General features: G+C 33.0%; 1 protein-coding gene across 2 annotated transcripts in view; it reads left to right on the top strand.

Annotated features, from left to right (window-relative positions):
- Positions 1 to 19402, top strand: part of Ccdc88a (coiled-coil and HOOK domain protein 88A) — a 131974-nt gene that overhangs the window by 60556 nt on the left and 52016 nt on the right. For both annotated transcript variants that reach the window (XM_076832893.2, XM_076832892.2), the window contains exons 8-12: positions 2597 to 2769; positions 7437 to 7518; positions 9394 to 9552; positions 10887 to 11033; positions 11618 to 11762. In XM_076832893.2, coding sequence (XP_076689008.1) covers positions 2597 to 2769; positions 7437 to 7518; positions 9394 to 9552; positions 10887 to 11033; positions 11618 to 11762 — 706 coding nt within the window. The remainder of the gene's footprint in view (positions 1 to 2596; positions 2770 to 7436; positions 7519 to 9393; positions 9553 to 10886; positions 11034 to 11617; positions 11763 to 19402) is intronic.

Here is a 19402-nt window from a genome sequence, read left to right as displayed (position 1 = left end):
ATATAGAACTGAAAGTTGACTCCAAGTCTGGGCCACTATGGAGATTAATGACACTATCCACAGAGACGGGAAAGTTGAGATGGGCATACTGGGTAGGCGGATAGGGTTAGAGTAGTGTCAGTGAACATGTAAACTACCTTTCAAAGAGAAGCAATAAAGAAAATTTAAAAAAAATATTAAAAACCTATATGTATATCTTTGAAGAGCAAGGAGAAAAAAAACAAGTGAAAAAGAAATTGAGAATGTTTAAGTAAAGGATATATTATTGGGAGCAAAAAAATACTTAGAAAGTTAGGTGTTAATCTCAGGTGGTTTTGTTTCATGGATAAATTGGAAAAGAGGTTATTTGTTGTATATGATAATATTTTACAGTTGGAGACTTAAGTCGAGAAAAAGGGAATATATTTATAATAGTCTTTTGTGGGAAATTTACCAGGATATCAAGATTTCAATAAAGGAATTGATGAATAATGAAAAGAGTTTCATTGGAAGTGGGTGGCAAAACCTATAGTAGGGTTATATAATTTTTTCTTTTTCTCTTAGAGTTCTATACCTTAGAAAACTGATGGTAGATAAAGAAAATCATGTTAGATTCAAACCTGAATTTTAATTTCTCCTATATGTATCATTGGTTGTATGACTTTGGTTGAGTTATTTGATTTATAGGAGTCTGTTTCCTTGTGTCTAAAATAGACAATACCTCTAATGCAGATTATAATATTGCATGAGATCTTGTTCAAGAATGCCCTAGCTAGGAATTCTATAAGCATAAAGGAATGGTCCATCGCTAGACAGTGGTATGGTTGTACTAAAATGAAAACTGAGAGTGATAATTTAAGTGCCTAATTGTAGTTCCAAATTGAATAGGAACTCTATAGAGTAGCTAGGAATAATCTGTTGGACAAGAGGGGAAGAGATTAGCTGGGCGCTGTGGCGCATGCCTATAATCCCAGCACCTCGGGAGGATCATGAGTTCAAAGCCAGCCTCCACAAAGAAGAGGGGCTAAGCAACCCAGTGAGACCCCGTCTCTAAATAAAATACAAACCAGGGCTGGGGATGTGGTTAAGGGGTTGAGTGTTCCTCAGTTCAATCCCCAGTACCCCGCCCCCGCAAAAAAAGAGGGAAGGAGTTTAGTAATCAGAGGTTCAAACAGGTATGGTGACTTAGGAACAGTGAGTAAAGGAGGCATGCCATGAAAGAATGATTGGTGCCTTTACTGGAGAAACTTGCATGTATTGAATATGGAGTGGATGTGGAATTGTGGAGAGAAAAGGAACTGGTAAGTTACTTTCTGAGGTTTGTCATGTGTAGTAGAATTTGTGAAAGCAGTAATTGCAGACAGAAAGTTAAGACAGATCTTGATCAGGTGCTGAAATGTAACCCAATGATAAATGACTTCTGGTTAAAACAAAAAAAAAAATAATGATTCAGTGGGGTGGATAAGAGCTGATGATGAGAAATAAGGATGTGATTTCATTGTCTCATGCAGTAACTCCGCCCACTCTGCCTACAGTAGTAGCACATTTGAATTTGTGTAGAAGATAATTTGTTTGCCTGAGAAATTTCAAACAAAAACTAAGAAATTCATTTAGATTAAGAGAAGTTACCAATAAAGAAAAGGAAAATTAGGAGAATGGAAGAACTGTAATTGGTTGCATGAGGTATATAAAGGTGAAACAGCCCTTGAAGTTTAGAAAAGGAAAAGTTGGTTTGTGCCTTTTGGAGGGTCTCTGGAGAAAGGAGTAAAGAAAGCATTGATGGGAGACAGATTAGAATTAGTATAGTATTATAGGAGAGAGAGCATATGATATGGAGTCAAGAGACGAGCTGTAACCTAGTTGTGTAACCATAGCCAAATTAGTCTTTATGCTTTGGTTATTTTTACTACAGAAAAAGAAATTAAACCTGTGGGGTCTTTTATTCCTTCCAGAATAAAATTCTAGACCAGTATTGTCCAATTCTGTCATTATGGCTGTATTGTATTTCCAGTACAGTAATCACTAGCTACCTGTAGCTGTTGTGTACTTGGAATGTGGCTAGTGTGATTAAACAGCTGAATTTTTAACTTTTTAAATATTTAATTAAACAGCCACTATGCTACTGGCTAGTATATTAGGCAGCACAGTTCTAGACAAATTATTCTAAGGTAAATTTTTTTCCTGTGTCAACAAGTTTTTTCAGGCCTTTCCAACATTTGCTGTCTGAATTATTGTAATTTATTTTTTTTTAAAACTAGGGAAGCAAGAATGTACTAAATCTTCTTCAAGTGTTACCTACTAAATAGCTCATACATAAACTGTTTGTTGAATTTGACCTTTTTTTCTTCTTTTTTATTTGTTCTTTTCAGTTATACATGACAGTAGAATGTATTTTGACATATCATACATACATGGAGAATAACTCCCCATTCTTGTGATTGTACATTTTATGGAATTAAACCTTTAAAAATGCAACTAAATATGATAGTCTTTTGACCAACAAATTTTTAAATATATTATATTATAAATCTTAGACCCAGTAAACAGTGTAAATATGTTTAGTTTGCTGATATGTAGAATATAAAAGTGATTCTGTGTTTATTTCTATAATTCTTAGACTATCATAGAGCTCTCTGAAGAGAGAGATGGTCTTCATTTTCTACCCCATGCCTCTTCATCTGCACAATCACCCTGTGGTTCTCCAGGCATGAAGCGAACAGAAAGTCGACAGCATCTGTCAGTGGAACTGGCAGATGCTAAGGCCAAAATAAGAAGGCTTAGGCAGGAACTGTAAGTTGCTGGTTTTCAAAGTTTATTGAATTTATACGGTGACCTAAACAATATTTTTAGGCTTATGGAATACAGATCAATATCCCACCATTGCTAGTATTTGTCAAATTTTTCACTAGTATTTGTCAAAATGAGAAAAACAGAGACTGGCATAAGATTTTCCCAGTATTGGTTCTTACCAATTTAAAGGTTGCCTTTATTCTGGATTTTTTTTTTCTTTCTGTCTTTCTAGTGTTAAAATATCGTTTATTTTATAAAATAGTGTCCTTCTTTGGAAAATTGGGGGAATGCCTTAAATCTAGAATTCTGGGAATCACTTAAATAGATTAATAAGTTCAGTTCTTTTAAAATTAATGTTTTTAAATTATTAGCATATAATAGTATAAAAACAATTTTTGTGTGTATCGTCTGCATTACATAATTGAGATGCTTAAGTCGTCTGTTTAGTAAATCAAATATTCTGATTTGGTTAGAGTTGATAGCATTATATTTTTTCCGCTTTCTAAGATATTACAGGAACATTGATATAAATGCCACATATACGTTTCTTAGTAAAACACAAGTCGAATCTCTGCTGTTGATTTTTTATTTGGTACTTTTAAAAAGAACAAAGGATTTTTATTTTAGGGCCTTTTTCCTCTTCTTTTTGGTGTGTTCCTGAAATTTGAGCTTCAGAGTGTAGACAGTAAATTTAAAAACACAATATAGCAATTAAATTTATTTAGTGGTTATTTAAAGCAGCTAAAGAAAATGATTTGAATATGCAAGGTAGAAAAATATTAGTCTATAGGAAAACTTGAAAACAACAAAAAAATAACAGCTTTCATTTGTGGATGTCTGCATTATTATGTGTCTGTTGAAGTGAACACGCCCAGGATATTCTATAAACAGCTGCACCAGGAAAATTAGGGAAAAGATTGCTGTTATTAGTTTGACTGGCAGTTAATGGATAGCCTAAACAGTGAACACTAGTTCTTTCCATATAATTTAGCACAATCTTTGCCAGTCTTTAGATAAAGCATGCAATTAGAACGGCAATGATGGCCTTGAATTTGCTTAACATTTTGCACTATACTAGAATTTAATTTTTAAATAAAAATTACTTGGCCTTGCAGTCTATTAAACAGGGATTGACAAAATTTGGTTTCATATATACTTACTAAAAATGTAAATGAGTATTTTAATGGATAAATAAATATGCCAGATATATAAGCAAGTATTTCCAGTAACTAGCACTTCATCATTACCATTTAATATCTTTGTTATCCTTTGAAAATGTGTCTTTTAATGAATTTTATATATTAACATTTGTTTTAAGTCTTTTTATTGCAACAGATTTTTACTAAAGTGAAGCAGCCATCTTCAGAATTTATTATGCACAAAAATAGTCTAAGTAGTTTTATACCTAACAAAACCCATACAATAAGTAATGGTAATTAGAATGTGCAAATTAAGTGGTATCATTTATGGGTGATACATCATAATATTGCCTTTGATTTATAAACATTCAGAGTAAAAGTATGATTTATCATTTGGATATAAGAAAAAATTCCTTGTAAATTTCACTTTAATATACTTGTTACACTTTCAAAGACTGCCTTTAGTAATATATGTGTGTGTGTGTGTGTGTGTGTGTGTGTGTGTGTATAAATTTCACTTTAATATATTTGTTACACTTTCAAAGACTGCCTTTAGTAATATATGTGTATATATATATGTGTGTGTGTGTGTGTGTGTGTGTGTGTGTGTGTTTGTGTATAATATATCATATATATGTTTTTGTTTTGTTTTGCTTTGCTTTGTTTTTGTACTAGAGATTGAACCCAGGGCTCTCAACCACCGAGCCACAATCCCCAGCCCTTTTTATTTTTTATTTTGAGACAGAGTCTCGCTAGATTTCTTAGATGCTGAGGCTGACTTTTAACTTCTGTCCTCTGACCTTAGCCTCCCTAGTGCTGGGGTTACAAGGGTGCACCACCACATTCAGCCCTTAAATAATTCTTAATGCTTCATTGATTTCATGTTTTGAAAGTTTCTGTAATATAAATAATTCTTTTAAAATATAGATTATTGAACACTGGGTGTGGTGCCACATGCCTATAATCCTAGTGGCTCCGGAGGCTAAAGCAGGAGGATCTTGAGTCTAAAACCAGTCTCAGCAACGGTGAGGCACTAAACAACTCAGTGAGACCCTGTCTCTAAATAAAAATACAAAATAGAGCTGGGGATGTGGCTTAGTGGTCACATGCCCATGAGTTCAATCCCCAGTACCAGAAAAGAAAATAGTCTATTGAGATATAATTCAGTATCTGAAAATTCATCCTTTTAAAGTGTACAGTTAAGTGCTTTTAATTTACAAAGTAGAATTGCTCAGTGACCACACAATAATTGCAGGACTTTAAAAAAAATATTTATTTTTAGTTGTAGTACAATACCTGTACCTTACAGTACCTTATTTTTATGTGGTACTGGGGATCAAACCCAGGGCCTTGCATGTGCTAGGCGAGCGCTCTACCACTGAGCCACAACCCCAGTTCCAAGACATTTTTATTTTTATGATATTTTTTGATGTTTTTTAAAAACATATTTTATACCCATCCTTCTTTTCCCTCAGCTTCTGGCAGCCTATTTTTTTCCCATGGATTTGCCTATTCTGGGTATTTCATATAAATAGAATCATATAATATATGGCTTTCTGTGATTTGCTTCTTTTACTTAGCATAATGTTTTCCAGTTCCATCCCTGTTATAGCAAGTACTTCAGTTTTTTATGGTTGAATAGTATTCCATTGGATGATTATCTCACATTTTGATTTTTCATTCATTAGATGATTGGTGTTTGAGTTGTTTACCACTTTTTGACTATTACAAATAATGCTGCACTTTAAAATGATTAGAGCAGCTGGGAGCAGTGGTGCATTCCTGTAATCCCAGCTACTGAGGAAGCTGGAGCAGGAGGATTACAAATTAAAGGCTAGCCTGGGCAATTTAGCAAAACCCTATCTCAAAATAAAATTACAAGGGTTAGGGATATAACTCTGTAGTAGAGCACTTGCCTAGCATGTACAAGGCCCTGGGTTCAATCTCCAGTAAAACACAACAAATTAGATTGTCAAATTTTATGTTATATATATTACCACAATGAAGAAACTAAGTTTAAAAAAGCACTCAACAACAACAAAACTTTGCAAAAAATATTATTAACAACATGAAAGGTAATAGCTTTCTTTTTTGGTACCAGGGCTTGAACCCAGGGACCTTAACCACTGAGCAATATCCCCAGCCCTTTTTGTATTTTACTTAGAGACAAGGTCTCGGCCAAGTTGCTTCGGGCCTCATTAAGTTACTGAGGCTGGCTTTGAACACTCAATCCTCCTGCCTCAGCCTCCCAAGCTGATAGGATTATAGACATGTACCACTAAGCCTTGTTGGAAATAACTTTTTAGTTAAGGAGACAGACCATCCAGTAGAAAGTTAGAATAAGACATGATCTAATAATTCACAAAATAGAAACTTTTTTTTATATTTATTTTTTAGGTATAGATGGGCACAACATAATGCCTTTATTTTTATGTGGTGCTGAGGATCAAACCCGGATCCCACCCATGCTAGGCGCGCGCTCTACCACTGAGCCACAATCCCAGACCAAAAATAGAAATTTTAATATCACAAATGTGGGGAAACAAATTTAGTCTTTCCTAGTATTCAAAGGAATACAAATTAGAATAATAATACAACAGTTTTTACTTTTGTCCTCTGCTGTTTGGTATTATCCTTTCTGTATAGCAGTTTGACAGTATATGTTAAAGATCTTTAAACCTACACTTTCAGACATCTGTCCTGAAATATACAGGATTTCATGTGTAATGAGTTTTATTACCTAAACATTCATTACAACGAGAAATGGAACCTACTTAACAAATTATGGTTGCTCTAACAAAGAGAATATTTCTTCACCTTTTAAAATTCTGATTTTGATATGCTTCCTGTTTTTATATGAGGAGATGTGAATAACAGGTTGTTTATACACTGACCTTTTATTATTATTAAAAAAGAAAATATAGGAAAGTAGAGATAGTGAGTGGAGACTTACTCTGAGCAGATTTGCTCTGAAGGGATATAGAAATACAGTTCAAAAAATAATAGAAGAAATTGAAGACATTTTAAGATAACATTGTAGAAAACAATTAGAGAAGTTTAGAAATCTGTATAGCAAGTAGTAAGTGTATAATTTCCTTTAGACCATTGGGAACCCTTGAGAGTCTACCTCAGATAGTATTGCATCAATAAAAAACCTTCCAGCTTAATTGCCATTGACCATGCAAGGTGGGAGCAAGGGAGAAAAAGAAAGGAGAGTTGGGAACAAAAAAAGGGGAAGGAAAGATCGAGAGAGAGAGAGAGAGAGAGACACACTACATTATAAACTGTGAGAACATTAGTCATTGAAATAGCCTTTGAAGAACATTGAGGTGGGACTTTGGTGACATCTAGTTATATGCATTCCTAATATCTTTTTCTTTGCTTTTTTTCCCACTGGGTTGGGATTATGGCTAATACTACGTTCAACTGGTCATTTAGAAATAATTCATTTGTATTAATGCAAGTGATGATCACAGTTTTTAAAAGAATTGCTTATTCTTTAATAAATATATTTTTTGTGTTTATAAGGGAAGAAAAGACTGAACAGTTGTTGGATTGTAAGCAGGAGCTTGAACAAATGGAAATAGAACTTAAAAGACTGCAACAAGAGGTTTGTACCTGGAACTGTTGTTACATAAGACCACCAAGTATTAGAAATTGATTTTTCAAGAAGAGAAAATGAACTTGACGATATAAGAATAGACTTAAAAAAATAAAAAGTAATCTTATTTAATAGGAAAATAGTAAAAAGCAGATGGAGAGGAATGAGGGTAGGGCAAGGGAAAGTCAAAATATGTTATGAGCATAGCTGAATGTGCCACAGTGAAACCTGCCATACTGTACAATTAGGTACCAATAAGGGGAAAAAACACAACTATGCAGAAGCACGGGAAGAAGTTTCCCAGTTTTAAATTTCACTTAGTTTTTTATTTTTTAATTATATTTTTATTTTAAAGCCTTGTGTTTTGTTATTTTTTTTTTATCTTGAACCAAGAGTGTGTAAGAATTCACGTCTTTTAATCACTCTAATTATTTTTTTTCATTTCAGGGTAGTGTATAGGCTCTTAATTCACAAATGATAAGGATTGGGCTAAGGTCCCCAATTTCCCGTAGTCTGCCATCTTAAATGTAGAGAACACTTCATTTGTAGGGTCATGAACTGGGACTTCCTAGATGAATGAGACTGAAAGTCCTATTTCTAGATAAGCTGTGGCTACTATTCTACTTCTTTATGGTAGAGGGATTTTTGTTTTCAGTTTGTTTTTTATATGTGTGTGTGCCCTCTAAAAGTGTGGTTCTTAAGCTGGGTGTGGTGGTGCACACCTGTAATCCCAGTGGCTGTGGAGGCTTAGGCAGGAGGATTGAAGGTTCAAAGCCAGCCTCAGCAACTTAGTGAGGCCCTGAGGAATTCAGTGAGACCCTGTTTCTAAATAAAATCCAAAAAAGGACTGGGAATGTGGCTCAGTGGTTAAGTGTCCCTGTGTTCAATCCCCAGTATACCCTGCCAAAAAGTGTGATTTTCCAAAACATCATTAACTGAAAAAGAAAATTAAAGGGAAAAAGTACTACTATTTTATATTTTTGAAGGTCTCTTTAATGCCTGATACAGTAGAAGACTGCTGGATTCTCTTCTCTTCCCGCATTCGGTTTATTAAGATGTCACATGCCATGTAGCCCCTGGAAAAATCTACAGCACAGTCATGAGAGAATGAGAGTGAAAAAGATAAAATACCTTAATCTTTATTATGAATTCCCTGAAATCTTTTCAAAGAAGCCCCTGGACCATGCTTTGAGAACTACTGTTCTAAAAGATTACAATGGGAGTTTTAAAAGGTTTTTAAAATTTGACTCAAATGGTATGTCACAATATATTTGAAACACTTAATATAATAGAAACATTTCTCTAAAATAACTACTAATATGCTTAAGCAATACAGTCTGTCTCTTCTGTATTTTTTTTTTTTTTTTAAGTACTAGAGGTTGATTTCAGGACATCCCAGCCACAGCCCTCCTTTTAATTTTTTTTTGGAAAGATGGTCTCTCTAAATAGCCCAGGCTGGCCTTGAACTTGCAATCCTACTGCCTCAGTTTCCCAAGTCACTGGCATTACAGGTGTGTACAACCACACCAGGCATCTTCTGTATTTTTGCTGTCTTGTGTTTTAAAGTTAACTTTTTCACCTTAAATTACTTGCAAATAATTTTGTTGAGATTAACTTATTTTAAAAAATCTTTGTATTTTTTACATTTCTGAGTATTATATAAGATTTTGTGTATGATGTTTAAAATCCTTTTCTTTTTCTTGATTTAAGAAAAAAGGCTTCATTTTTTCCATTTTTTAAAAAACTTTCTAATTAACATACAATTTATATAAAATTCCCCTTTTTAAAATATGTAACTCAATGATTTTTTAGTAAATATTTTGAGGCATAAAATGTTTAAAATAGAAAGTAATATTAGAAGTATTACTCTTTATTTATATCCAGAACATGAATTTACTTTCGGATGCTCGTTCTGCTCGAATGTACCGAGATGAATTAGATGCACTTCGAGAGAAGGCAATTAGAGTTGATAAGCTTGAAAGTGAAGTCAGCAGATATAAAGAGAGACTACATGATATTGAATTTTATAAAGCAAGAGTTGAGGTATGTTACATAATATTAACCATTTACAATATTTTTTTCTTTCAAAGTGATATGATTTTCAAAATGCATGGAAAATTCGCTTGATAACCAAGGACCTTTACAAATGTTAAACAAATAGTAAATATCTTTTGTTCACATTATGATAGATCAGCATTATTTCTTAGACTTTTAAAAAGAGATTTTCAGACATTTTCAACTCTTTGTGTCTCTTCTTTCATTCCTTTACTTAACATCATAGGTAAAGCAGACTTTTTAAAGTCCTTTCCTCATAATCAAAAGCATTTTTCTACTAATCAAACATCCCCATAAGTGAAAGCATAACATGTTCCTGATTGCTGCTTAACTGAGTTGGTAAATGTGAATCAGTGAAGGCTATGTAAATTTTTAAAAAAGTAAATTTTTAAAAAGCAACTTTTCCTCCTTGGTGGTTCAGTGTTATAGAAATTTGAGACTAACAGCAAGAATTTGACAGTCCTTGCATTATTTTTTCCTTTTTCAGTAGTTTTCTTATTTTCTGTCAGCTAAATCTGAGGAGATTTTAGTCAATTTCAGTATGTATCCTCATACAGAAGAAAGGAGTATGCAAAATGAAGAAATGAAAACATAAGAGAAAATAGAACACTTTATCCTGAAAATTATCACTAAATAGCCCCAACAGGACTTCAAGACAAAATTCATATTAATTCTTTTAGATGTACATATGCAAGGCACTATTAAGGTATTTCATGGATGCCACCGTTTTTATATATTTTCTTTAGGATGTATAAACCACAGGCATAGAACTTAGATAGAATCTTCAAATCATATATGGGGATTTTTAAGGATTTCCTCAGGATGTTTTTATAAAACATTTATTGATAGACATTTGGTTTATCATTTATGTGAGTCTTAGTATTTTACTACAAAAACCTTCACTCTCAAGTTATATCTAGAGAGAAATGTGAGTCTTATTTCAGTTAATAGAATAAGCCCTGATTCTATGGAACTTAGTCTCTTAAATATCTGAAAGACTACTTTGTTCTTTAACCTTGTGATTAAGAAATTTAAATATACTCCCTACAGTTTTATGTGAAATTATAGTAGTATTACTCATTCTAATATAAGGACTAAGCATTTTGATTGCATTTTAGCTTAAATTTGTGAAGAGGAAAGGGAATGAAGCCAAAACACATTGATATATTTGTTACTCATTAGTTTTACTCTTGCATAGAACTTTCAATAAGGATGGCTTTTATGTTTTAGTTTACAATAAATAATTTTTATGTTCTGTTAACTTTCAAAAACTAACAGACACTAGCACTTTGGTGATAAATAAGACTTTGAAATGTTTATAGGAATTAAAAGAAGACAATCAAGTTTTATTAGAAACAAAAACCATGTTGGAAGACCAACTAGAAGGAACTCGAGCTCGTTCTGATAAATTACATGAATTAGAAAAAGAGAATTTACAATTAAAGGCTAAACTGCATGATATGGAAATGGTAAGTTTTATAGGTATATCAATTAATAGCCTCTAAGGAAAAATTCTAAAATATGACTCATTTCTCTCTAATGCCAAGAATGACTAGAATCCTTAAGTCATTAGCAGAAAAGAGATAGCTAAATAATTTAGATGCTTTCAACTTTGCATAAACACATAAGTAGTAGAAATTTCTGCTTTTGTTACAGATGTGTATTATTAAGTTTGTCATCTACCTTTCAAAACCACAATAAATTAGCTATTGTATAAACATGTCTTTAAAAACACAAAAATAAAGCTGTTGGCTAAAATTTAGCATTGGGTCAGAATACTTTTGTGGTATCGCTGAAGCTATGCTTACAGAGAAGAAGCATTTTCATTGTTCTCAAAGATCACTTTAAAAGAATGTCAGATACCTGGTCAGTATAATGACCAGTAACAATTATAATAACTGATTATTGCCTTCAAACTAAAATTTTAAGGAAATGAAAACTTATCCTCATATTATTCTGTTTCTAATAGAAGTTATAAATAATAAAACAGTGGCTTAAAATAGTACTGTTTCTTAGTTTTCTTTTCTCTCCCTACTTCTTGCCAATAAAAAAGGAACGAGATATGGATAGAAAAAAGATTGAAGAATTAATGGAAGAAAACATGACTTTGGAAATGGCACAGAAGCAAAGCATGGATGAATCATTACATCTTGGCTGGGAGCTGGAACAGATATCCAGAACTAGTGAACTTTCTGAAGGTATTCCCAATATTGTTTTACCTACAAAGATAAATGAAAGTTGTATTTGTTTGTATTTTTGGATATTTTATTGCAGTTCTTCATTTTTCCTAACTGGAAATACCTCAGAAGGCCAACAAACCATTGTCTAGCATAATAATATGTTGATTACACTGTTTAGGTCTGATTATTAGCTTTCCATGTCTAGAATTCAATTTTATGTACAATTGCAATAGCAGATTTAATTGGTGATTTAGGCACTATTTCATGTTAATGTCACAAGAGGCTGCTGGAATAAAAATTTATTGATTTTTTTCAAGAAACATAATAGTAAATGTAGTAACATTTAATAATATTTAATATTTATACTTTAATATATAATTTATTAGTAAATAATAAGTAATAAGTAAAGAAAACAGAAAAATTGTATTAGCTAGTCAGCATGTTCTTTGACTATAGACAGACCAAAATAGGAAGTCAAAATATAATGGGCAGATTCTTAGGTTAATATGTGGTCAGGGTAAGAGAAGTTAAAGATTTTCATGGCTACTTTCATCATATGTGTGATTGCCATTAAAGGATTCTTTCCAGCCCAACCACTGATGGTTACAAGATTACTCCTGCTAACCAGTCTATTCCTGGAGATAATACGACTATCAGACAAATTTTTTACAATTTGTTCTCTTTTTCTAGGCTTCCCATTGACTTATCTTTCTTAAAGTTGGGCCTAATTAAAATACAGTTACTTGGGTTATGAATTTGGATGTACTAATGATGACATACTTTATTGAAATTAAAGCCAGGTCATATTTATTCAAATGAGACTACTTTTATAATTTCTGTTACCCCGTATTAGATTATTTTTTGCATTCCTTCAGCAAATATTTATTAAACATCTGCCAAATGTAAAACACTATACCTGGCACTGAGGATATAGTGTTGAAGTAATATAATCTCTAAGAGATTTTATAATCAGATACTTATAGAATAATTACTTATACACACGACTTATCCTATATATTATATCTTTAAGGTTTTTCCTAATTTTACATTTGAGAACCTAATTCAAAATTCTGGTCCCCTGTGTACTGACCACATTCAGTCAATGAACTTACAGAGATGGGTTACTTAAAATATTTGTTTAACTTTTTTTTTCCTACTCCGTGGGAATTGAGTTGCAAAGAAAGTGATTCAAACTAAATGCTTTCTATTAAAGTAGTTAAAATTTACAGTTAAGAGTTTCTTCATCTAACGGGAGCAAATATTAACTACCTTGTGAGTAGTTGGGAGGATTGTGAGGATTAACTTTGTTGATACTTCAAAATCCTTAGATAGTAACTATCATTGTAATCATTATGTCACACAGTTGTTTTATAACTGATTTTAACTGTAATTGTAGACCAGAATATTTGTTTTAATGTGGTGTAGTAGTTGTCTCTTCAAATTATACAAGGGATTTTCTTTCTATAAAATTAATTGTATGTGGAAAAGTGCAAAGGGGGAAATTAAGATCAATAATAGTTGCTTTTATTACTTTTACATTTCAGAAAACTTGCTTCAGAACATTTCAGTACATATGTAATTAAACATTACAAGGTCACCATGTGTATAAAATTCAAATTCCTTTTTTTACTTAACACTACTACATAGACACTCTTCCATATTGCTAAAAATATATTGTAAGCCTCATTTTTAATACATCATGATCTGACATGAAACTTCAGTGAAGCACAGTCATAGCATTGGAAGTATTAATATTGTTTATTGAAACACATGACTACAAATTATGACTGAGAGTTGGTCTGACTGAAGCATAAAGAAATAATATAATCTGAACAGATCAATAATGAGTAAGGAGATGGAATCATTAATAAAGTCTTCCATCACTGCTGAATGAACCATTTAAAGAACTAATACCATTTTTCTCAAACTCTTCCAAAAGAGTTGAAGAAGAGAAAAAGCTTACAAATTCATTTTGCAAGGCCAGCAAATTCTTGTTTTAATGTGGTGTAATGTGATTCTTGAAAATCAGACAAGAGTTCTATAAGAAAAGAAAATTGCAGTTCAGTATTCTCAGTGAACATAAATGGAAAAATTCTCACCACATCCAGTAGCATCATTCATCATGATCAAGTGGGATTTAATTTTGGAATGCAAGGATGGTTCAACATATACAAATCAATAAATGTGATACACTACATTAACAGAATAAAGAACTAAAAACAATATGATCATCTCAATGGATAGAAAAGGCATTTGACAAAAGAATTAAACCTCTCTTTTTATTTGTACTGAGAATTGAACCCAGGGGCACTTAATTCCTGAGCCACATCTCCACCCCTCTTTTTGTATTTAGAGACAACAGGGTATTGCTAAGTTGCTTAGGGCCTTACTAAGTTGCTAAGGCTGGATTTGAGCTTCTGATCCTCCTGCCTCAGCCTCCTGAGCCACTGGGATTTCAGGTGTGCACCACAATACTGGCTAAACCTCTTTTTGATAAAAACTCTAGGATAGAGATAGAAAGAATGTACCTCAACATAGTAGAGGTCATAAGTGACAAGACTGCAGCCATCATCATAGCCAACATTATTATCCATAGCTAGCTAGCATCCTGATATTCTAAGGTCAGGAATAAGAGAAGGATGGCCATTCTTACTACTTCAATTCAACATTGTACTAGAAGTTCTAACCAGAGCAGTTAGACAAGAGAAAGAAATAAAAGGAATCCGTATCAGAAAGGAAGGAGTTAAATTTGTGTTTGCAGATGATATAATCTTTTAATATAGAAAGTGCTAAGGCAGAAGAATATTCAAGCTCAAGGCCAGCCTCATCAACTTAGCAACACTAAGCAATTTAGCTGTCTCAAAATAAAAAATAAATGGCCTGGGCAGTGTTCAAGCATTCTTGGATTCAGTCTGTGCTAATGGGGGAATAAAATGCTCATAGTACCCAAAGTGATCTAGAGATTTAGTGCAATCCCTATTACAATTTCAACAATATTTTTCACAGAAATAGAAAAAAAAAGAACAATCCTAAACTTCATTGAAACCATGCAAAATCTTGGATAGAAAGAATAAAATCAAAGGCATCACACTACTTGATTTCAGAATCTACTACAAAGTTATAGTAAACAAAATAGCACAAAACTAGCCAGGCATGATGACATACACCTGTAATCCTAGATACTCAGGAGGCTGAGGTAGGAGGATTGCAAGTTCAATGCCAACCTCAGCAACTTAGCAAGACTTTGTCTCTAAATAAACAAATAAATAAATTAAATGGGCATAAAAACATACACATAAATGAATTGAACAGAATGGAGCACCCAGAAGTAAACCTACACATTTGTGGTCAATTGATTTTTGGCAAACATGCCAGAAACAAATGATAGGTAGAGGACAATCTCTTCAATAAATGGTGCTGGAAAAACTGAACAGACACATGCAAAAATAATTATTTCATACTCTAAAGAACAAGTCTAAATGGATTAAAGAATTAGATATAAGACCTGAAAGTATAAACTACTGAAGAAAATAAATATAAGGCAAAAGATCCATGACATTGGTCTGGGCAATGATTTTTGGACAAGATCCCCAAAACAGAGCAACAAAAGCAAAAATACACTTACAAGATTATATCAAACTTAAAAAGCTTCTGCACAGCAAAGGAAGCAATCAGTAGAGTAAAGAGACAGCTTACAGAGTGGAGAGAATATATTTGTAAAATATGGCATCTAATAAAGGGTCAATATTCAAAAGATATAATGAACTCCACTCAATATTAAGAAAACAGCTTGACTTAAAAATGGGCTAAGGATCTGAATAGACATTTCTCCAAAGAAAATATACAAGTGGCTAATAGGTATATTAAAAAACTCTCAGTGTCACTATCAGGGAAATGGGAATTAAAACCACAATGAAATATTACCTGAAACCTCTTAGGATGGCTGTTTATGAGACAAAGGATTCAGATGTTGGTAAGGATACGGATGACAAGGAACATCTGTATTCTGTTGGTAGGAATGTAAATTGGTACAACCATTTTGAAAAACAGTATGGAGGTTTCTCAAAAAATTAGAATAGATATACCAGGTGGATCCAGCAGTCCTAATTCTGGGTATATTCTCAAAAAAATATGAAATCAGCTTGTTAAAGATTTTGCACTCCCATCATAATTGCAGCATTATTCACAATAGATAAGACATGGAATTAACCTAAGTATCCATCAGTGGGTGAGTGGATAAAGAAAATGTGACTGGAATATTATTCAGCCTTAAAAAAAAAAAAAAAAAACAAGGAAAGTAGGTTGGGGATATAGCTCAGTTGGTAGAGTGCTTGCATCGCATGCACAAGGCCCTGGGTTCAATCCCCAGCACCACAAAAAAAAAAAAAAAAAAAGGAAAATGTCATTTTTGACAATATGGAAAAACCTAGAGGACAGTATGTTGAGTTAAATAATTCAGGCACAGAAAGACAAATACTGCGATATCTAACTTATACATGGAATCTTAAAAAGTCTAGTGGTTACCAGAAGCTACGGAATGGGAAGATAAGGGAGATTTTCGGTAAGGGATGCAGCATTTTCAGTTAGACAGGAATAAGTTTATGAGGTCTGTTGTACATCCATAATAACTGTAGTTCATAAAAACCCTTTGAATACTGGAAAATTACTAAAAGAGTAAAATTAAATGGTCTCAGCACACACAGAAAAAAGTATGTGAAGTAATAAAATATTAGCTTCATTTAACCAAAATGTAGTTATATCCAAACATCATATATATATACCATAAATATATACAGTTTTTGTTAACTAAAATCAAATAAATATATCAGTAATTGTAGCATGAAAACAATTAAAATTTTTAATAAATGAAAATGTGAATTTAAGATTGAGAGAATTTCTATAATTCCTTTTGTTGCTCTTTTTTATAACTAAAGAAAATTATAAAGTGAATTAGTGAAATGCTAGATCAAAAAATTATAGATGCTTTATAAAAACAAAGCTTATTAATATTTTTACATTTTTAATTTGACAAACAAGCTTGTTTTTTCTTGTTAGAATATCTAATCTAGAGCTAAGCATAGTGGAACATGCCTGTAATCTCAGTGACTGAGGAGGCTGAGGTAGGAGTAATTCAAGTTCAAGGCATCTTAGTAATAGCCTGTCTCAAAAAATAATAATAATAATTAAAAGTATAAGGGATATAGCTCAGTGATAAAACATCCCTTGGTTTAGTCCCTAGTGCAAAAAAAAAAAAAATCCATGTTGGATTGATAATAATACTCAAGAATGATGTATATCTAAATTGTTTCTTTGCTGTTTTATTTTTAATTTTTTGTTTTTAATTGTAGATGGACACAATACCTTTGTTTTTATATTTATTTTTATGTGGCATTTAGGATTGAACCCAGTAGCTCACACATGCTAGGCAAGCTCTACCACTGCACTACAACCCCAGCACCTCTATGCTATTTTGTTTGTTATGTTGTGTTGGGGATTGAACTCAAGGTCTCATACATGCTAAGCAGGTGCTTTACCACTGAGCTATCTCCCCAGCCCCTCTATGCTGTTTTAATATCATTTATAAGATGGAACAGATTTACAAAAGGCTGATAATGGAAATAGAAATGGGAAAAAATGTTGTGAATAATTTCATCAAGTCTTGGGCATGTCACTTTTTTTAAACTCTTACCCAAATGAAAAAAGTGGTGTCTTTTCAAAATTCAATTTTAATGCTTCATTAGTTGTCAGTTAGAACAATTTATCCTGTAAATTTTTAGTTAAATCGTCTTTTTAAAATCTTTTTTTTTCCTCTTGATTTTTTTTTGGGCAGTGGTGCCAGGGATTGAAACAGGACCACTCGACCACTAAGCCACATCTCCAGCCCTATTTTGTATTTTATTTAGAGACAGAGTCTCACTGAGTTGCTTAGTGCCTTGCCATTGCTGAGGTTGGTTTTGAACTGTGATCCTCCTTTCTCAGTCTCTTGAGCCTCTGGGATTACAGGCGTTCACCACTGTGCCCAGCTTTTTCCTGATTTTTTATTAGTGCATTATATTTATACATAATATTAAGGTTCATTTTGTTCTAATCATACAAGCATGTAATACAATTTGTTCCAACTCATTTCCCAGTATTTTCTCTTTCCTTTTTCTCTTTCTTCCCCCTATTCCTCTTCCTTTACTCTGCTGTCTCTGCTGTTCTTTGATGGAGTAAATAGATTATAGATGAAAACAAAACAAAAGAGATTTGGGGAACTAATGGAATTATAAAATTATCCAACAAAATTTTAATAAAAGATTAACAACATGATGACTACAACAAAAGCCAGACATAAAAATTGAGGTTTGCATTTTTTGAACTAGGGAGTTATTTACTGTACCTGTACCTAATATTTAAGAGAATGTATGCAAGCAGGGGTAAATGCTGTGTGAGTGTTTCTTTGCTTTTTATCAAGAAAGTTTTTACGGGCTGGGGATGTGGCTCAAGCGGTAGTGCGCTCGCCTGGCATGCGTGCGGCCCGGGTTCGATCCTCAACACCACATACAAACAAAGATGTTGTGTCTGCCGAAAACTAAAAAATAAATATTGGAAATTCTCTCTCTCTCTCTCTCTCTCTCTCCCTCTCTCACTCTCTCTTTAAAAAAAAAGAAAAAAGAAAGTTTTAAAGCACAAAATAGAAATGCCCTCTAATACCTCATCAATTTCAATTCTTGAGGGATTTTTAAAAATCCTAGGTATGGTATTTCACTTGTAATTCCTTTTATTTTTTTTGAGATGGGGTCTTACTATGTTCTATAGACTGGGCTCAAGTGATTCTTAGCCTAGCCTCATATTTTTGCATTAGCAAGTTATGGTATTATAGAGCCTCCTCTCACCCCCAGTACTGGGGATTGAACCCAAGGGTGCTCTACCATTGAACTATATCCCAGCCCTTTCTGTTATTTATTTGGAGACTAAGTTTCTCTAAATTGCCCAGGCTGGCTTTGAACTTGCAAGCCTCTTGTCTCACCTCCAGAGTTGCTCTGGTTATAGGTGTGTGCCACCACGCCCAGACTACTGTAGGGTTATTTTTAAAATAATTATTTTTGGCTTACTGAAGAGTATTTTCAGAAGTAGACACCAAGTTTTCTTATTTTAAAATATGTAAAGCTAAAGATGCTTTCTCTTGGCAAAAGAGAATAGATTTGCTCTCTGCTCATAAAAATTCTTTTTTTTATTTTTTATTTTTTTTGGCACTGGGGACTGAAAGGAGTACTTAACCACTGAGCCATATCCCCCAGCCCTTTTTTTAATTTTTTTAAATGTTTTTTTAGTTGTTGACAGACCTTTATTTTATTTATATGCGGTGCTGAGAATTGAACCCAGTACTTCACACATGCTAGGCAAGCATTGTATCACTGAGCTACATCCTCAGCCCCTTTTTTATTTTATATGTTTTATTTGGAGACAGAGTCTTGCTAAGTCACTTAGGGCCTTGCTAAATTGCTGAGGCTGGCCTTGAACCTGTGATCCCCCTGCCTCAGCCTCCTGAGCCACTGGGATTACAGGCATGTGTTACTACACATAGTCATGAATTCTTAATTTAGAAGAAAATGACCCATGTATACTGTTTTAACTTTGTCCATATCATAAGATTCTTCTTCAATCTGTCGTCTTTT

This window comes from Callospermophilus lateralis, chromosome 14, assembly GCF_048772815.1.
Source record: "Callospermophilus lateralis isolate mCalLat2 chromosome 14, mCalLat2.hap1, whole genome shotgun sequence".
NCBI lineage: Eukaryota > Metazoa > Chordata > Mammalia > Rodentia > Sciuridae > Callospermophilus > Callospermophilus lateralis.
Note: the sequence above shows the minus strand (reverse complement) of the source record. Positions and strands in the feature narration are given on the sequence as shown.